This window comes from Vulpes lagopus, chromosome 11 (assembly GCF_018345385.1).
Source record: "Vulpes lagopus strain Blue_001 chromosome 11, ASM1834538v1, whole genome shotgun sequence".
In the NCBI taxonomy this organism is placed as follows: Eukaryota; Metazoa; Chordata; class Mammalia; order Carnivora; family Canidae; genus Vulpes; species Vulpes lagopus.
In genome coordinates, this window is record NC_054834.1 from 50,098,963 (window position 1) to 50,115,658 (window position 16,696).

The window sequence follows — 16,696 nt, forward strand, 5'->3', positions numbered from 1 at the left end:
CAAAAGACAAAACCACAAATCATAGACCAGAATGTTAATTTTGAACAAAACACTTTGCTTGCTAAAAAATAAACTCATGGTTGCACATATTTACTACAGATCTGAAGTAACATTTAGTGACATTCTTTAGGGGCCTTACGATGATTTGCGTACTCTTCTAAGAGATTTGCACATATGACCTTGTTCAATTCCCAAAACGACTCTATGAGGTAAAGAGATTAACACCCTTAATTTACAGATGAAACACTGAAGCACAGAGGGCAGGTAATTTGTTCAAGGTCATACAACTAGTAAATTGTAGAGTTATATAATTATCTCTCGAAACCTCACACAGTTTATTGAAGAATGTTAACATTTATACAGGTGTGCCAAGGGAAATACCTTCCAAACTTACAGACGGCACCCGGGTGGCTCAGCTGGGCAAGAGACTGTCTTAGGCTCAGGTCGTGATCGAGTCCTGGGCTCTGTGCTCAGGGGGAGTCTGCTTCTCCCTCTCCTCAGCCCCTCCCCGCTGCTCACGCTCTCTCTCTCTTGCACGCATGCACACAAGCACTCTTTCTCAAATAAATAAAAAAAACCTTAAAGAAAAAAAAGCCTATACAGATCTATTCATATCGACCATGTTTTAAAAGCATCCATTTTGTGTGTGTTGGGTCTTGCTCCAAATCTACTCAAAGATCCACTTGTTAGTAGTTTATCTTACTTAAACCGAATCTTATGTAAGAAAAAAACGCTGGTTAAAAACAACAGTGGAAAAGACATAGTAATTATTTCTTTTATAAAACTGTCATATTACAATATAATTCGGATGAAGTGCCTTTAAGTAGCAAGCTACCAAATGTTACATGGTATGCATACAGCAACGGTGAAGCTTTCGTTTTGGTAGCTGGTTTATGTGAACCCACATATTGCTAAAATTGTATAAGATCACATAAAAACTGAATTACCGGGCAGCTTGGGTGTCTCAGCGGTTTAGCGCCTGCCTTCGGCCTGGGGAGTGATCCTGGAGACCGGGATCAAGTCCCACGTCAGGCTCCCTGCATGGAGCCTGCTTCTCCCTCTGCCTCTCTCTTTCTCTGTCTCTAATAAATAAATAAAATCTTAAAAAAAACAAAACAAAACAAAACTGAATTACCTAAGCACTCGAAAAGCAACATATATATTACATTACCTAAGGAGATGGGCACAGCCTACATGAAAAGTTGGACAAGGCATGAGATTTTAGGGTCCTTGCACTTGAAATCAAAGCAGGTAACAGATACGATTTCTCAGGACATGAAGACATAAAGAGAATTTTTCTTTGAACATTCCCAATAGTGAAAAAGATCAAGTCTGTGCCATAAAGTGAAAATTAGTAATTAAGTTCTTATTTGTATTTATCTGGTTAATTCTAATAGTTTTGAGGTATTTTTTACTTCCTTAAATTGAGTATGTAAGAAAATGGATTTGGCTTTTGTCAGTACAATGGCTCCTCCTCTTTTTTTTGTTTTTTTTTTTTTCTGTTTTAAGATTTTATTTATTTATTCATGAGAGATACAAAGACAGGGGCAGAGACACAGGCAGAGGGAGAAGCAGGTTCCTTGCCAGGAGCCCGATGTGGGACTTGATCCTGGGACCCTGGGGTCACGCCCTGAGCTGAAGGTAGCCACTCAACCACTGGGCCACCCAGGGGCCCCATAATAGCTCCTCCTTATCTTCCCAAGGTTTCAAGTTACCCACAGACAACCCGGGTCAACTGCAGTCTGGAAGCAGATGATCCTCCTCTGACCTACACCGTCAGAAGGTCAGTAGCAGCCTAACACCAGGTCACAGCGCCTACGTCCTTCCTCTCACTTCATCTCATCGCGTAGGCATTTTACCATCTCACATCATCACAAGAACGGTGCGTACAGTACCATCAGATATTTTGAGAGAGAGACCACATTCACATAAATTTTATTACAGTATATTGTTACAGTCGTTCCATTTTATTATTATTGTTAATCTCTTACTGAGTCTTATTTATAAATTAAAGTCTATCATGGGTATGTCCGTACAGGAAAGTATGTATGTATAGGGTCTGGGAGTAGCTGCAGTCTCAGGCATCCACTGGAAGTCTCAGAACATATGCCCTGGGGACAAGGGGGACTGCTGTATGTTCAAATGTGAAGGATTGCCTATGGAGCTTCTGCCTCAGGCACTACTCTCTGAAAGGCGAGGATGTATAATCAAGGTACGGTACCTTACTTTTAGTGACTGCTAACACACAAAGTGTGCTCAGAGGCTCATATTTGCTACCTATTCTTCCTGTTAGCACATGATTAGCTGTGGTGTCTTTGGGCAGCACATACAAGTAGCATGCCCACCAACTAGAAACCATGTGTGCCTAATAACAGTCACTCTTGCATTACAGCCCCACACTACCACACAATGCTTTACCCCAACATTTAACTCATCCATTTACATGGTCACAGGGGATACAAAATGGAAATAATTTATCAGTGAAGAACTGTGTGTAGATGAAAACTCTGTAAAAATCAATCCTCAGTCTAAGCTAGTTTGTGAGGTCCCAGGGCCTACTACACTGTTTGCATATGTTTGGTGGTTGTTGTTGTTTAAACATTTTATGTATTTATTCATGAGAGACACAGAGAGGCAGAGACACAGGGAGAGAGAGAAGCAGACTCCCTGCAGGGAGCCCGATGTGGGGACTTGATCCCAGGACCCCAGAGTCACGCCCTGAGCCGAAGGCAGACGCTCAACCACTGAGCCACCCAGGCATCCCTGTCCGGTTGTTAAAAAGCAAAATTATACATTTTTTTGATCTTCAGCTCTTTCTACTTCCTGAAGACATAAGGAAACAGACGGCCTTCATCTGGAATACATACTTACGTGGAAAACAGGAGTCTGACTGAAGAGAACAAAGTGATCATGTGATTTTTAAATAGAATGAACCAAAAAAGGATGACGTATTTATAAAGAAGCTGCTTACCTTACAAACAGAAAGAACATTAATATTAATCAGTTTCTTGATGGTCTGCAAAAGAAAATATTGATAATTTTATATACATATGATCATGGAAGGAACCATATTAGATATATATGTAAGTGATCTAGCAAACCACAGAGTCTTTCCCCACGTAGAGACAAATACTGGAAAATGACAGGAATCAGGGTAGAGAGGCAGATTTTATTTTACTCTCAGTCTTATAGTACTTTTCTACCAAAAGCAGCAATTCATGCTAATATGCAAAGTTTAAGGTAAATGTAGTAAGGAAATTATGGAAGCAAAAGACACTAAATCTAAAATAAATATGCTATTTTCTTTCTGCTAATATCAAAAGAAGAAATTATTGAATCTGAGATCCTCAACAATTTTTTAAAATTCACGTATTTCTTCAATGATATGCTTTTCTTTTTTTTTTGTTTTTAATTTTTATTTATTTATGATAGTCACAGAGAGAGAAAGAGAGGCAGAGACACAGGCAGAGGGAGAAGCAGGCTCCATGCACCAGGAGCCCGACGTGGGAATCGATCCCGGGTCTCCAGGATCGTGCCCTGGGCCAAAGGCAGGCTCCAAACCGCTGCGCCACCCAGGGATCCCCAATGATATGCTTTTCTAATTTTTATTAAAGAATGATGCATGCTGCAAGAAAACAGCTTTCATTTTGGTAGGTTTACTTGAATCAACCATATTGCTATATATTAACATATTTATGATTTCTAAATTGATGTTTAGAATCCTGATACTTAAAACAGAGCTATTTTGATATAATAAAAATAGAAATAAAAATAATACAATGAGTTCTTATTGAACCTGGCACTATACTAATGAGGTTACATTTTCTCATTCAATCCTTCTAACATCCCTATGAAATTGCCTATTTTATGGACATGGGAATGGACACTAAGCATGGTTGGGATCATCTCCAGTAACTCAGGGATGAGTCAGATGAGCCCAAGAGCCAGAGTGTGAACCTCGGGCAGGCGGACTCCAGTGTTCACACTGTGAACCAGTATACCATACTGCCTCGCCAATATTCACATGCATTCTTTTTGTTACCATACTATGCAAAGAAAGACTTACATTGTCCAAGTCAGGAACATCCAAAAAGTATTCGGGATACTCATATGACATTCCCACATTGTTCACTGAAATAAGACAAGATTGTTAGCTGGTTGACGTATACTCTATTACACAGATTTCTTGAAATAATGACATTAATAATATCAAGACTAAAATGACACATACAATAACTAAATTCTGTCGACGGCTGGTGTGATTTTTCCCACACTCTTGCATCCAAAAATCTATCAGTGTAAGTATATAGTTCAACCATTTTATCCGTCATTAAACCCTTCCTGTACCTACCATCCAACCCTTGATGAAGGGACTTTTTATTCGCTTCCATTTCCCTGGCCCCCTGGAGTGGGTGTACTCTGCCTCTGCAATAGCTACTTGTACATATTGTCTATCTCCTCTCTAGACTTACATTTTCATAATGTGGGAGAAAGAGCGAAGAGCACTGCGGTGTGGGGGACTGGAAACCAGAGCTCTACTAGAAGGGGAAAGCATGTGACTTGGGATAAGTCACATATGAGATGCATCTCGGTTTCTTCATCTCTAATGTGAGGGTTTGTTTAATCATTCAACAAATATTTGCCATACACCTGTGTTTGTTTGCCATTCACATGCACTAAGAACTAGAAACACCAGGAAGGAAAAGGCGGTTTCTGGCATCATGGAACGTACTGTATTGCAGCAAGAGAAAGGCACTGAACAAAAAGAAACAATTATTTCATTATAAAGGACAGTGCCAGGGGAGCCTATTCCTGTAGTCTGACCTCGTCCAGGAAGTGAGAGAAGGCTTCCTTGTGGAGGCCAAGAGAGTGGGCCAGGCTACACGTCTCCAGTGAACCATCCATCCTGACCACATCATGAGCCCTCAAGGATCACGTTCTGGTCCTCCTGTACCTTCTCTCCTCAGTCACCTCACCTAAGGTTGGAACTACAACACAATAGAGAAGTCAAGAAAAAAATTTATATACAACTAGATATAGGATTAACACTCAGATATGATTTTCCCTAGCTTTGGAAAGACAAACTCCAAATAAGGAACATTTGCAGGAATTGAAAAAATACATAAACTATCTTGGAATTTATTTTAACTAGTGTTGAACTGGATAATCTTCTCTATCTACATTTACTCACTATAACAATCCTATTAGGTAGTTCCTATTATAATCTCCCTTCTACATAGTAGGAAACCAAAGTTCATAGCAGTTAAATAACTTGCCAAAGGTCACAGAGCAAAGTAAGGCTGGGATTCCGACTCTGGAGATGTGACTTCGGAGGCTCGGCTCTTTGCCACCACCATTAAAGCCACCATATGCCTTCATCCAGTATTCAGTTTGGGGGGAAAAATCAGTAATAATTGGATAATAAACAGAAATCCGGTAGCAATTTTTAGTAAAACTAAAGAATTAGAAAAGAAAGGTTTCAGTAGCAAAAAAACATGATGAAATTATCAGACTGCTAAAACTTAGAAGGAATTGTGCCAAATAAACTTGACAGTAGTAACAGTTACTTTTTCAATAGACTATCAAAATTAGTAGTTTGAAATAAATCAATAAGGGTTATATTTAGCAGTAAGCCAGTCACTTGAGGCCGTGAGTCTCAAGATGTTACTCGCACAATTTGGTCATGACGGATTGAACAACATCACTGAAACTTATCTGAAAATCTGAAAACAAAGGACAGTGGCAAAGCAAACTGTACTTAATTATGATTCATGCCCCTTTGAACAGGGACTATATCTAAACCTAATTGATAACTGCAGGCCCAAACCCATTTTTAATTTATTCAACAGGTTCTCTGCCCAAGAGAGGCTCGAGGAATGGAGTCTATAAAAGACCTTTCAACAATTGAGGCTAAACTAGTTAAACGTGAGGCAGTATGTTCCCTTGCCTTTGCCTCACCCACCAACAGAATTATGAAGGACTAGCTCACAGCCTGACCACGAGAAAGAACAACTAACGCATCTGCTAAAATGCTACAAATAAACAAAATCTTTGTTACAAAGTCACTTTAAAATAACAGAATCCTCAAAGAAAGGTTTGGCCAAATTGTAATATTCTTCCGGATCAAAGAAAAATTCCAACACATATAGCCAACCCCATCTGCCTTCCCTCTCCTGGATCTAGAAAATTTTCTGCCTTCAGATTTCTTTCTAGCCAATGGAAATATTAGTGCTCTATTTCAAAATGCCAAAGAAAACTGAAGAGTATATTATAAATCTTTTAAAATCTGGATTTGGGCTGGGTTTTTTTTTTTTTTTTTTTTTTTAAATCTGGGAACTCTAGAGATAACACACTTGACTTTGTAAATCTTAACATGTACTCCAAGTACAAAGTTGGGCTAAGGAAGCCCACAAAAAACTAAGCAAGGCAGGGAAATGCCACTCTGATGAAGGTGGCACTAACAGTAGACAATCTTCAGATCTGTTTCTTTCTTTTTTAAAAAAAATTTTATTTATTTATTCATGACAGACACGGAGAGAGAGAGACACAGGCAGAGGGAGAAGCAGGCTCCCCGAGGGGAGCTCGATTCGGGACTCGATCCCGGGACCCCGGGGTCACACCCCAGGCCAAAGGCAGCCGCTCAACCACTGAGCCACCAGGAGCCCCTTCAGATCCGTTTCTAACAAAGCAAAGGAGAGCTGTCAAAACTACCTACTTGCGCAGTGAAATGAGGACATCTATTTAACATAGTTCTAAAGGAAAACAGGTTCAACACTGAGAACTTCAGCTCAAAGAAATGAAGAGAATCACAGAGAAGGGCCATGTTGTTGTAACAAAACAACACACAGAATTAAAAAAAAAATGTTAAAGCTAGAATAGATCTTTCAAAGCATGAAGCCCAGTTTGAAGAGGGGGAGGTACATGCCAAGGTCACACCGGCAGTTTGTCAATGCTCGGGCTTAGGACTCTTAAATCCCTTCCTGTTTTGTCAGCTGCACATTTTGTTTGCGAGACAGACACCACCCAGAATCTCTCCACGCTTGGTCATCACTTCAGAGTGCAGAGAAAAACAACTGTTGCTCCTAAACAGCTATTTCCATAAATTGTACACTAGTGCAGATCTTGGAAAAAGGCAATCCCACTGCAATTTTATTTTGAGACATGAGGTGGCAGCAATAACCAAACGGCAGACAGAAAGCTTTCAGGGAATTGGAAAAGGAAGAAAACAGGCGTTGGGTAGGAGTGAAGGAAGGAAATATTTCCATTATAATGTAATCTCATTAAGAATGGGTGCGTGCAATGCCATCTTTATATATTACAGGATTCATTATGGAATTTACCAAACCAAATAATGTCGCAAGTTGTTCCAACATTATTCAGATCATTGGAAATCCCTTCTAAACGGTAGCCATTTAAATTGGCATTAAGTATCTGTGGTCTAGTCGTGAGAGCTATTTCTTTTTCTTTTTTTAATTCTTCAAGTAAGACACCAGAGACAGATTTAAAATTTTTTATTCAGTGACCCACAAAAACCTTTCACTCATGTGAAAGACACTGAGCCTTTCTGAAAACAAAGGATGTCCGTGTAATCTCAGAATTCCAACCAGGACTCCAACAATCATCAGAGGATCACGAACAGATATAAAATCTTCCCATCAGTTTCTCATTGGAGTTCTAAGATAAGAGGAGTTCAACAGAAGAGATGAAGCAAACAGAGAGCAGAGGTCGCGAGAGACCAAGAACAAGGACAAGTTAAGTGGAAAGAGAAGGGGAGATGGAGGCCAAAGGAGCAATCCTACCAGAGGGGACCCTCGCTGGGAAGAACTGTCAGCGTACTATGCTCAGCTGTGCCCTCCACGCCCCCCGGGCCGGACTTTCTCGAAAACACCAATACCGATGATGTACAGTATTCTAAAGCCTCAAAATCCAGAGTAATTCTGAGATGTTACATAAATATCCTCTATCATACTACTGCTAAAAATAATTTCCACACCTCCTTCTTAAAAAAGAACATACACAAGATTTCGGTTTCTTCTAAATTCATTTGCTGCTGTTTTTTTGACATTACTAGACTTCGAATCCTTTACCAAAACCAGCTGCTGAGATAATGCTGTCACTAGAAAATCAGGTATTTGGTGTCTGGGTTGGGCCTGAGGGAGAAGCAAACAATAAATTACTAGAAAATAAAAATCCACTTGAACAGATGCAAAGATGACAGATACAGGTAACCACACACAGAACACCTTCAACCTACTTTTTCTAGATTAATTAGGCTTAAGAAATTAAGGTGGTATAAAAGTCCATCATTAATGGTTGGGCTTCCCAAAATATGTCAGGTAATGTAAAGTATTCCCGATTTCTCACTCATCATATCAAAGTACAAATGCTTAGGTAATTTCAGTCCCATACACACCACATTTGTAGTGATACATACAAACCCAGTTCAAGCACTCAAATTCAAGTCTAGAGAAATGGAAAACCTATTACAGTTCATTAATAAAATGGATTAGGAAAAAATGCTGTCACTTCGTTATATTTCAAAACAAACAGAATTTTTAAAATGTAGACGTCAGTAATAGTGTATATGCTAAAAGTAGGGGGAAACCTGTTCTGTCTTAAGCTTTAGAATTAACAAGGTCTGGATCTCAGGCTCCATAACAGGCCCGAGTTTCAGCGCAGGGTCTCCTACCGCCAGCTCCTACAAGAGGCAAGTGATTTCACCACCATGAGCCTTGGTTTTCTCAATGTCCTTCTATATAAAATAGGGCTAATAACTTAAGAAAATGAGATGGTAAGTATCAAACTTCACGTCAAGGTCCAGAACACATCAGTGTGAGAGTAAGTGGAGGAATAAATGTTGTTATTTTTGTGTGGTCATTTATTTAACAGGTAGTCATAGAAGAGAGAACTGCTCTGTACCCGACACTATTCCAGGTGTCAGGATGCAGCAGGACGGGCAAGGTCCCTGCTTTCATCAGGTGTGAGCAGCGGTACAGGGGAGAGACGGAAAGATTGCTCTGGACATAACTGCTCATGCTGATTAAGGGCATCCCAGTTGTTCCTCTCTCCTCTCTTTCAAGTGGATCTAGTCTGACAGTCTATAGAGAGTTTGCAGAGTGAGGCAAAGAAAATTCCTTCTTTGCCTTACTTAACATATTGCTGTAGCTAGCACATGTTCATACTCTGACAGATGATATTTGGAACACCATGTAAAACATTTTGCAAACTTTACAGTTTTCATACACTTGTGAGTAGCAATTTCTAAATAAAAGAGAGTTTACAAGGCTTTAAATTTGCAGCGCCTTTAATCAGAAATTGAAAAGTTAAGACTGAGTCAGAAGCAACACAACAGAACATTTCGTTTCCACTGTTTAGTTATAAATTGCTATGTGATCCTCACTACAAAACGAGGTAAGATCTTCCATCCGTAAACTCAGGAGAGAGGAGGAAAGACGGATGACATGAAGTTGGTAGTTAAAATCTTAGCGAATGGGAGGAACATTCATCAATTTCTTGAATTATGGTTCTATTTACATTTCTGAGATCACAGCTAATTACCCAGTTTTAAGTTAAAGGTTCTGCTTTAATTAATACTATTAGTGGTTTTCGAGTGAAAGGAGATACATTTGAATTCTAAGTCTTATTCTCACTTTAGAAATCCAATTTCATCCAACACATCTAATGGAACTATAAGGCGCTACACTTAGTTTGATAATGTTCCTGGTGAGTCTCCCAGTCTTAAAAAAAAAAAAAAAATCCACATATCTATTCCACTTGCCATGACTGGCGACACTAGGCTCCGGTCTCATTCAAGATGAAGGAGGGCACAGATGCCAGAGATCCAAAGGTCTACTTGGATTTCTCACAGCTCTCTCAAGTTTAACATTATCCCAAAGTGAAACTATCTTTTTCTTTACAGAATTTGCTCCTGATCCAGGGTTTCTTGTCTTTGGCAAAGAGCACACAGTTGTTCAAGTCAGAACCTGTAAGTTGTTAATTACTACTTGTATAATTCTGGAAAATGTATTTAACCTCCTTAGGTCTTGTCCATAAAATGGGCACAAACCCAGTAATGCCTACCTTATATTTACAGTATTGTTGAGGACTGCAGGAGATCCGTTAGCATGGTGTCTGACATATAAAAGCACTTGAGGATGTTGGCAATAATGATCAGAAAAACCAAACAACCGCTACTGTTATCGATCATTCCTTCTATCAGACAAAATCTTCGATGAGGACCCTCATCAACAGATGTTGGTCCTGTTTCTATTTCCTGCACATCTCTGTAGTCAATCTACTTCTAACCATTCCCATTGCCCGCATCCTAATGTAGCCACCATCATCTTGTGTCATTGCTTAAAAGAAGCTTACTGGTCTCCTTTGATTAATTCTCGCCCTCTTCCACTCAAAGTCAGACTAATCTCTCTAAAATTCTAATAGGATGTCAATTTACTGCTTAAACTCCACAATGTCTGCGTTGTCCTTCCATTAAGCCCAAACCTATTAAACAAGGTTTTCTAAGCCTTTCGTGATCTGGCCCTGCTTAGTCTCCTGACTCTGGCCACGGTCCCCTTTGTGGTCCGTGCTCTAGATTTACAGGTCTTCTTCCATCAGTTCCTCCAACCTGCCAAGTGCATTCACTTCCAGGTTTTTCTTCTACCTGGAAACCCTTCCTGTATCTCTTCTCCCAGGGTTGATCAGTCTTTAGGTCTCAACTTAAATGTTACTTCTCAGAGACCATCTCTGACACTCTCCACTTTCTCAATAACACAATCTTTTCATCACATGTAACACATTCCCAAATTTTCTTTAGTAGATGTCATCCAAGATGGCAGAAATAGTATCAGCTTTATCTCTGGAATTTTACTTGTTGAATGAACTGGTACATGAATCAACCAACAAATAGGAAAGGAAAGGTGTCCTGTGATGAAGTATTGGCCTGGTCTTTGTTCTGGATTCCCGGGGTACAGGTTCTCAACTCTTGCCATTTCCAGGGTGACAGGAGTTTCTTTGTTATTCATGGTGGGCCTCTGGATCATGCCTGAGTTTATGCTAACGAGATGAAACAGGATGGGACTTGGTCACCAAAAAGGGTGTGACTAGAAGGTTAGGGCTTTGAGCCAGCCCAACCTGTGAAAAGGGAGCGGGGAACTGGAAACTAAGTTCAATCTAAGAGCCAATGATTACCTACATAATGCCTACATAATGAAACCCCAATTAAAAACTCTGGGCACTGAGCTTCCTGGTTGGTGACCATCAATGTGCAGGGAAGGTATTGCACCCTAACTCTACACTGAGGCACAGAGTTCAGAACACTCTCAGAGCTCACCCTATGTGTCTCTTTATTTGGCTAGTGTTAATTCCTATCTTTCATAATAAAACTGTAATTGTGAGTATAGTGCTTTCCTAAGTCCTAGGTGTTCTGGCAAATCAAACTGAAGGGATCATGGGAACCCCCAAATTTGTAGCCAGCTGGTCAGAAGTGCAGGTGGCCTGGGGACTGCCGAACTTGCAGTAGGTGTCTGAAGTAGGGTCAGTTTTGTTTGGCACTGTGCCCTTGAGCTTGCGGACCCCACACTAACTCTGGGTGGTTAGGGACAAAATTTGATTGTGTTACAAAAGGGAAATTTTAGAAGTGTCTTAAATTCCTAGAAGGCACAAAAAATCCTATCCTGGTATAATAGGGAAGCTCCACTGCCTCTGCAAACTGTCATCCCATCACACTCCTGCAAGCCTTTTCTGTAGACCTCAGCTAACAGCCTCTGCCCCTTCTTGAGTCTAAGCAATTTTATACCAGAACTACAGAGGTAGGAGGGGGAGAGAGGGAAAGGTGGGTGGTATTTCTAAACACATAAAATTGATCTCTGGTTCTCTCTCAACTAACTTTATTTTGTCCTTCTATTCTTTCTCCCTTTCTCTGCACCCCACTGATGACCAACCTACCACTAATAGTTTCCTCTTCAAGTCTCTTCTTTTCCATTTCAAAATGATTTTTCTACGTCTTTCACTAATTATAATAGCCATTTCCTCCACGTGACTGACCCAGCAAGAAGTAGACTGGTAATAAACTTAATGTACTAATCTCAGTAAGATGTAAATGAAGATGTCACTGACCCTTACAGAGACTTTTTCTCTTTTTTTTTTAAAGATTTTTTTTTTTTTATCCGAGAGAGAGAAAATGAGCAGGGGGGCGGGGGGCTCTGAGGGAAGGGGACAAGCAGATTCCCTGCCGAGCAGAGAGCCTGACATGGGCTCGATCCCAGGACCCCAGGATCATGACCTGAGCTGACGACAGGTGCTTAACCAACTGAGCCAGCCCGGGACCCCTTTCAGAGACATTTTAAAAATGTCTTAAAGGTAAATTTTTTTTTTTTTTTTTTGAGAGAGAAAGAGAGAGAAAGCATGTGTTCAAGAGCCAGGGGGTGGGGGGACAGAGAGAAGAGAGAGTGAATCTTAAGCAAGCTCTGGGCCTCGATCTCAAAACCCTGAGGTCAAGACTTAAGCTGAAATCAAGAGTCGGATGTTTAAACAAGCCACCCAGGTGCCCTTTCAAGCTAATTTCTAATTAGTAAACTTCCTGAGGAGAGCAAGAAGGTAGTAAGTAGCTTTATAAATTTCTAAGCTCTCTGAAAGCAAGACTCTTTGACTTGTAACTTCCTGAATCAGTTGGGACTGGGAAGCGGCACAACTCCTAACAAGTTCCTTCCTTCCTAGCGATTCCAGAGGAGTTTTCCTCAACCCAGTTCCTGCAGGCCCTTGGCTCTTTCTTTCTTCAGTCTACACCTATTCTTCTTCCTTTGATACGTTGGGAATGAACTGTAAGGAAGCCATCTCTGGATTCCAACCCAAATAACCTGGGAGTTTGCCATTGGCAGCTAAATGGCCCTTTCCCTGATTAGCCAATAATACTCTTGGGTCTTCTGTTAAGCTTTAAGGACTTAAGTATAAACAGAGATAGAGTAGACTTATCTTACTATCCATCTCTGCTCAAACCATATTTTAGGATAAATATTCTCAACATTCAACTATTCTCTACCCTAGAACATTCTGGAAAATGTAGGTTTTATGGGAGAAAAATGGAACACATATGCCTTCCAAGTATTTCCTGTAATCCATAAGGTTGCATTGGGCAAGGGTAACAAAAAGATATTTTGGGATTTAGCTGAGGAGAAAGTAAGGAATATAATTTTAAAAAAACCCACAACTATCAAATATATAAGTGGAGCAAGTATTCACTTACAAAGGGCATGGGAAGAAAGAATAGTAAGTTCTATTCCAGCTTTTGCAGTCAATAATTTTTTGTAACTAATTGACATTTATTATCTATAGTATTGTTGGCTCTATACTATTTTATTATCTATGCTATGTCTCTACTATTGTTAATATGATACCATTAAAATGATGCCTCTTGGGGCGCCTGAGTGGCTCAGTTAGTTAAATATCTGCCTTTGGCTCAGGTCATGATCCCAGAGGCATGGGATGGAGCCCCATGCAGAGGAGTCTGCTTATCCCTCTCTCTCTACACCCTGCCCCCCGACTGTGCTTTTTTTCTCTCTCAAATAAATAAATAAAATCTTTAAAAAAAATGATGCCTCTTAATGAAGTTGTGGCATTGCGTACAGATAGAAAAAAGTCAACAGGTAACCAAGAGTCCTGAATACACTAAGTGAGCACAGCATCACATCAGCCTGTACCAAATGATTCTCCTGATTTTGCAACTTACACAAAGCATGATAGTACGGGTGAGAAAGACCTTGACAGCATTTGGCATGGGGAAATTCTTGGTCTAGGATGCATTAAGAGCTTGAATAAAGCAATGATTGGCTTTTTTAATGAATCACGAATAAAATAACTATTTTCTTCCAAGAGGACCTTTTTATTTTTCTTCTAGAATAAAGAACGTCACTTTTTAAAGGTTAAAAAAGTCATAGTAGGGGAATTTGAAAGAAAGTATTATTTGTGGCATACTTCAAATCCAAGGCTACTCTTTTGGCCTTGGTAAACTAAGCCTCCTGCAATGTATTGTGCAAAGTCCTCCAAACCAATTTAGAGCATACATGAGAATCTCTCCTGAGGAATCAAGTAAGTAAAAGCATTATAGCAATCGCATTTTGTTAACCGATTGTTTGCTTATTCAAAGCAGTATTGATGTCATTTTTCTCTAAATAGTTGAAGTTTTTTAAGTTTTCTTAAATCTATGTTTCTTGGCATTTGCCAGAAAGAAGACAGCAGATGCTTACTTACTTTACATAACAGAGTTAAGAATCCAACTTCTCCACCTTAAGCATTTATAATTTATAGTCTTATCAAGTTACTGTGACCTTTCTGTATAAATCCAGACAATTCATGGCCCTTTTCTCCCCACTTATCTTACTGAAAATCTGATGTTTCTTTCATGACAAAGGGCTTTAGCATTTTCCTTTGTAATTGAGCCAATACTAATTTTCTTTATTAAGCACTGACTACATACTTTGGTGGTTAATGCCATTCAAACACAGAGTACAGCTTGGTGATTTATTTTTCATTTTATCATTACTGGTTTATTAATACTCAGTAGAAAAAAAATCCTTCGCCTTCTTATAGATTGCGAGGTCTTACTAAAAATTGATCTACATGTTTATTATTTTAGGAAATGTTAGAAAGGTGAGACTGACATTAAGCACAGGAGGGAGCACAAATAAGACTACTTCCTCCTGATGAAGCAGAGATGGAGGTATGTGGGATCTGGGTGGGGAGGAGAGGGAAGAAAAAGGAGCTACATACTCAGGGAACCGTAAGAAAAAGATATCAGACTTTCATCCCCACCCCAAACAGGTTCTACAGTGTTACATCCACACTAGAGAAGGAACTCTAAGATTAGAGTTGAAATATGACCTGGTGAAAACATGTAGCTCATAAAAAAGTGTTTTATGCTTATATTGAAGGAGTTTTAATAGTTCCCTCAAAAACCTTGACAAATTGGGACACCTGGGTGGCTCAGGTCATGACCCTAGGTCCTGGGATTGAGTCCCACGGTTGGGGCTCCCTGCAGGGAGCCTGCTTCTCCCTCTGCCTGTGCCTCTGCCTCTCTCTGTGTCTCTCATGAATAAGTAAATAAAATCTTAAAAAAAAAGACCTTGACAAATTAAAATTACAAAGCAACATAAGTATATCTACTAGTAACTGTCAAGAATTATGAACACTTCATGGTTCATGGTTAAGGAGCCAGATGTGGTAGGACAGGAAGAAAACTAAGCACAGAGCCAGCTAATAAGAGGATGCATGTGGAAATGGTGCCACAGGCTTGAAAGGATTATGTAAACAACAGCTACAACTATTCTTATTATTAATTTGTCACCAAATGGAAATCTACAATACAGGAGTGTGTGAGATCAGTACTCGGTCAGCACAGCAGAGTGACAGTGTAACTCTAAAGCAGAGTGTCCAGCCTCAGGGCTGCGGAGACCTCAAGCCCTTGGCAGTGGGAGCCCGGCCTGGGCACTGGAGGATGTTTTACAGCATCCCTGACCTCTACCCCTCGGGGCCAGCAGAACTTGTCCCACATACTCCCTCCATTAGTGAAAAGTAGAAATGTCTCTGGACACCGCCAGACAATGCAGAACTGATCCTGGCTGGAAACCATGTTAAAGCATAAGAAAAACATAGAAATTATGGCTCTCCCACACAAATTGAGGATGAGAGACAGCCAATATGAACTAGAGTAAAGATGTCCCTCACTGGGCACAGATGGCTGCCGAACACTTAAAATGTGGCTACTCTGAATTGAGATACGCTGTACGAGTAACACACACACTAGACTGGAAGACTCAGTATGAGAAAGAGAATGCAAAATATTTCAGTAATTTTTTACATGCTTCTTCTGGGATGTCTAGCATGCAAATTAAGATAAATTTTTTTTACATGGATTACATGCTAAAGTGATATTTTAGATACAGTGGGTGAAAATAAAATACATTATTAAAATTAACTTTATCTGTTGTTATTTACCTTCTGTGTCTCACATTGTATTTCTACATTTCTACCAGACAGTGCTGAACTTGTGCAAAAAACTATCCCTCCTCCATACTGTATATTCCGTGCAGCCTTTGATGACAAAGAAGGGAACTAAAAGTGCTCTGTCCTCAGCTTTCTTCTTATGCGCTCTATATTCTCCTTGCACGATCTCCAGCCTTGATGCTTCAATGAGATTACTACTAATCTCCAAGTTCTATCTCCTGTTCAGAGCTCAGCTAACTTAGATATGGGGGGCCTGGCTGGCTCAGTTGGTAGAGTATGTGACACTTGATCTCAGGGTTGTGAGTTCGAGCCCCCACAATGGCTATAGAAATTACTAAACTTTAAAATAAACTAAAAAAAAGAGTGAGAGATCCCTATGTTTTTTTAAAAAATCACACATAAATAAAACCTAGATCCATATACCTAACAACTTACCAATTCCACTTGGACATCCTAAAGGAACCCCAAACTTAATGATCCTCATTTCAAAATAGATTCCTTCAGGAAGTCCCCATTTTAGTAAACGGCCCCATTGACCAGGTTCTCAATCCAGAAACCTGAAAGTCATCCATGACTTCCCCCCTTCTCTTTCATCCCACTTGCAATCTCTTACAAAGTTCTGCTTCATTTACTTCCTAAATATTTCTGGAATCCTCCTTGCTCCAATGCCATTGATTGGGCCAAGTCACCATTACTTCCC

The 16,696-nt window shown here is 39.9% G+C and overlaps 1 protein-coding gene across 1 annotated transcript in view; it reads right to left on the reverse strand.

Annotated features, from left to right (window-relative positions):
- Positions 1–16,696, reverse strand: part of HSD17B12 (hydroxysteroid 17-beta dehydrogenase 12) — a 168,655-nt gene that overhangs the window by 34,383 nt on the left and 117,576 nt on the right. Inside the window, exons 5-6 of the mRNA XM_041722259.1 lie at positions 4,067–4,131; positions 2,972–3,016 (exon numbers count right to left, since the gene is read on the reverse strand). Of these exons, the coding sequence (XP_041578193.1) occupies positions 2,972–3,016; positions 4,067–4,131 (110 nt within the window). The remainder of the gene's footprint in view (positions 1–2,971; positions 3,017–4,066; positions 4,132–16,696) is intronic.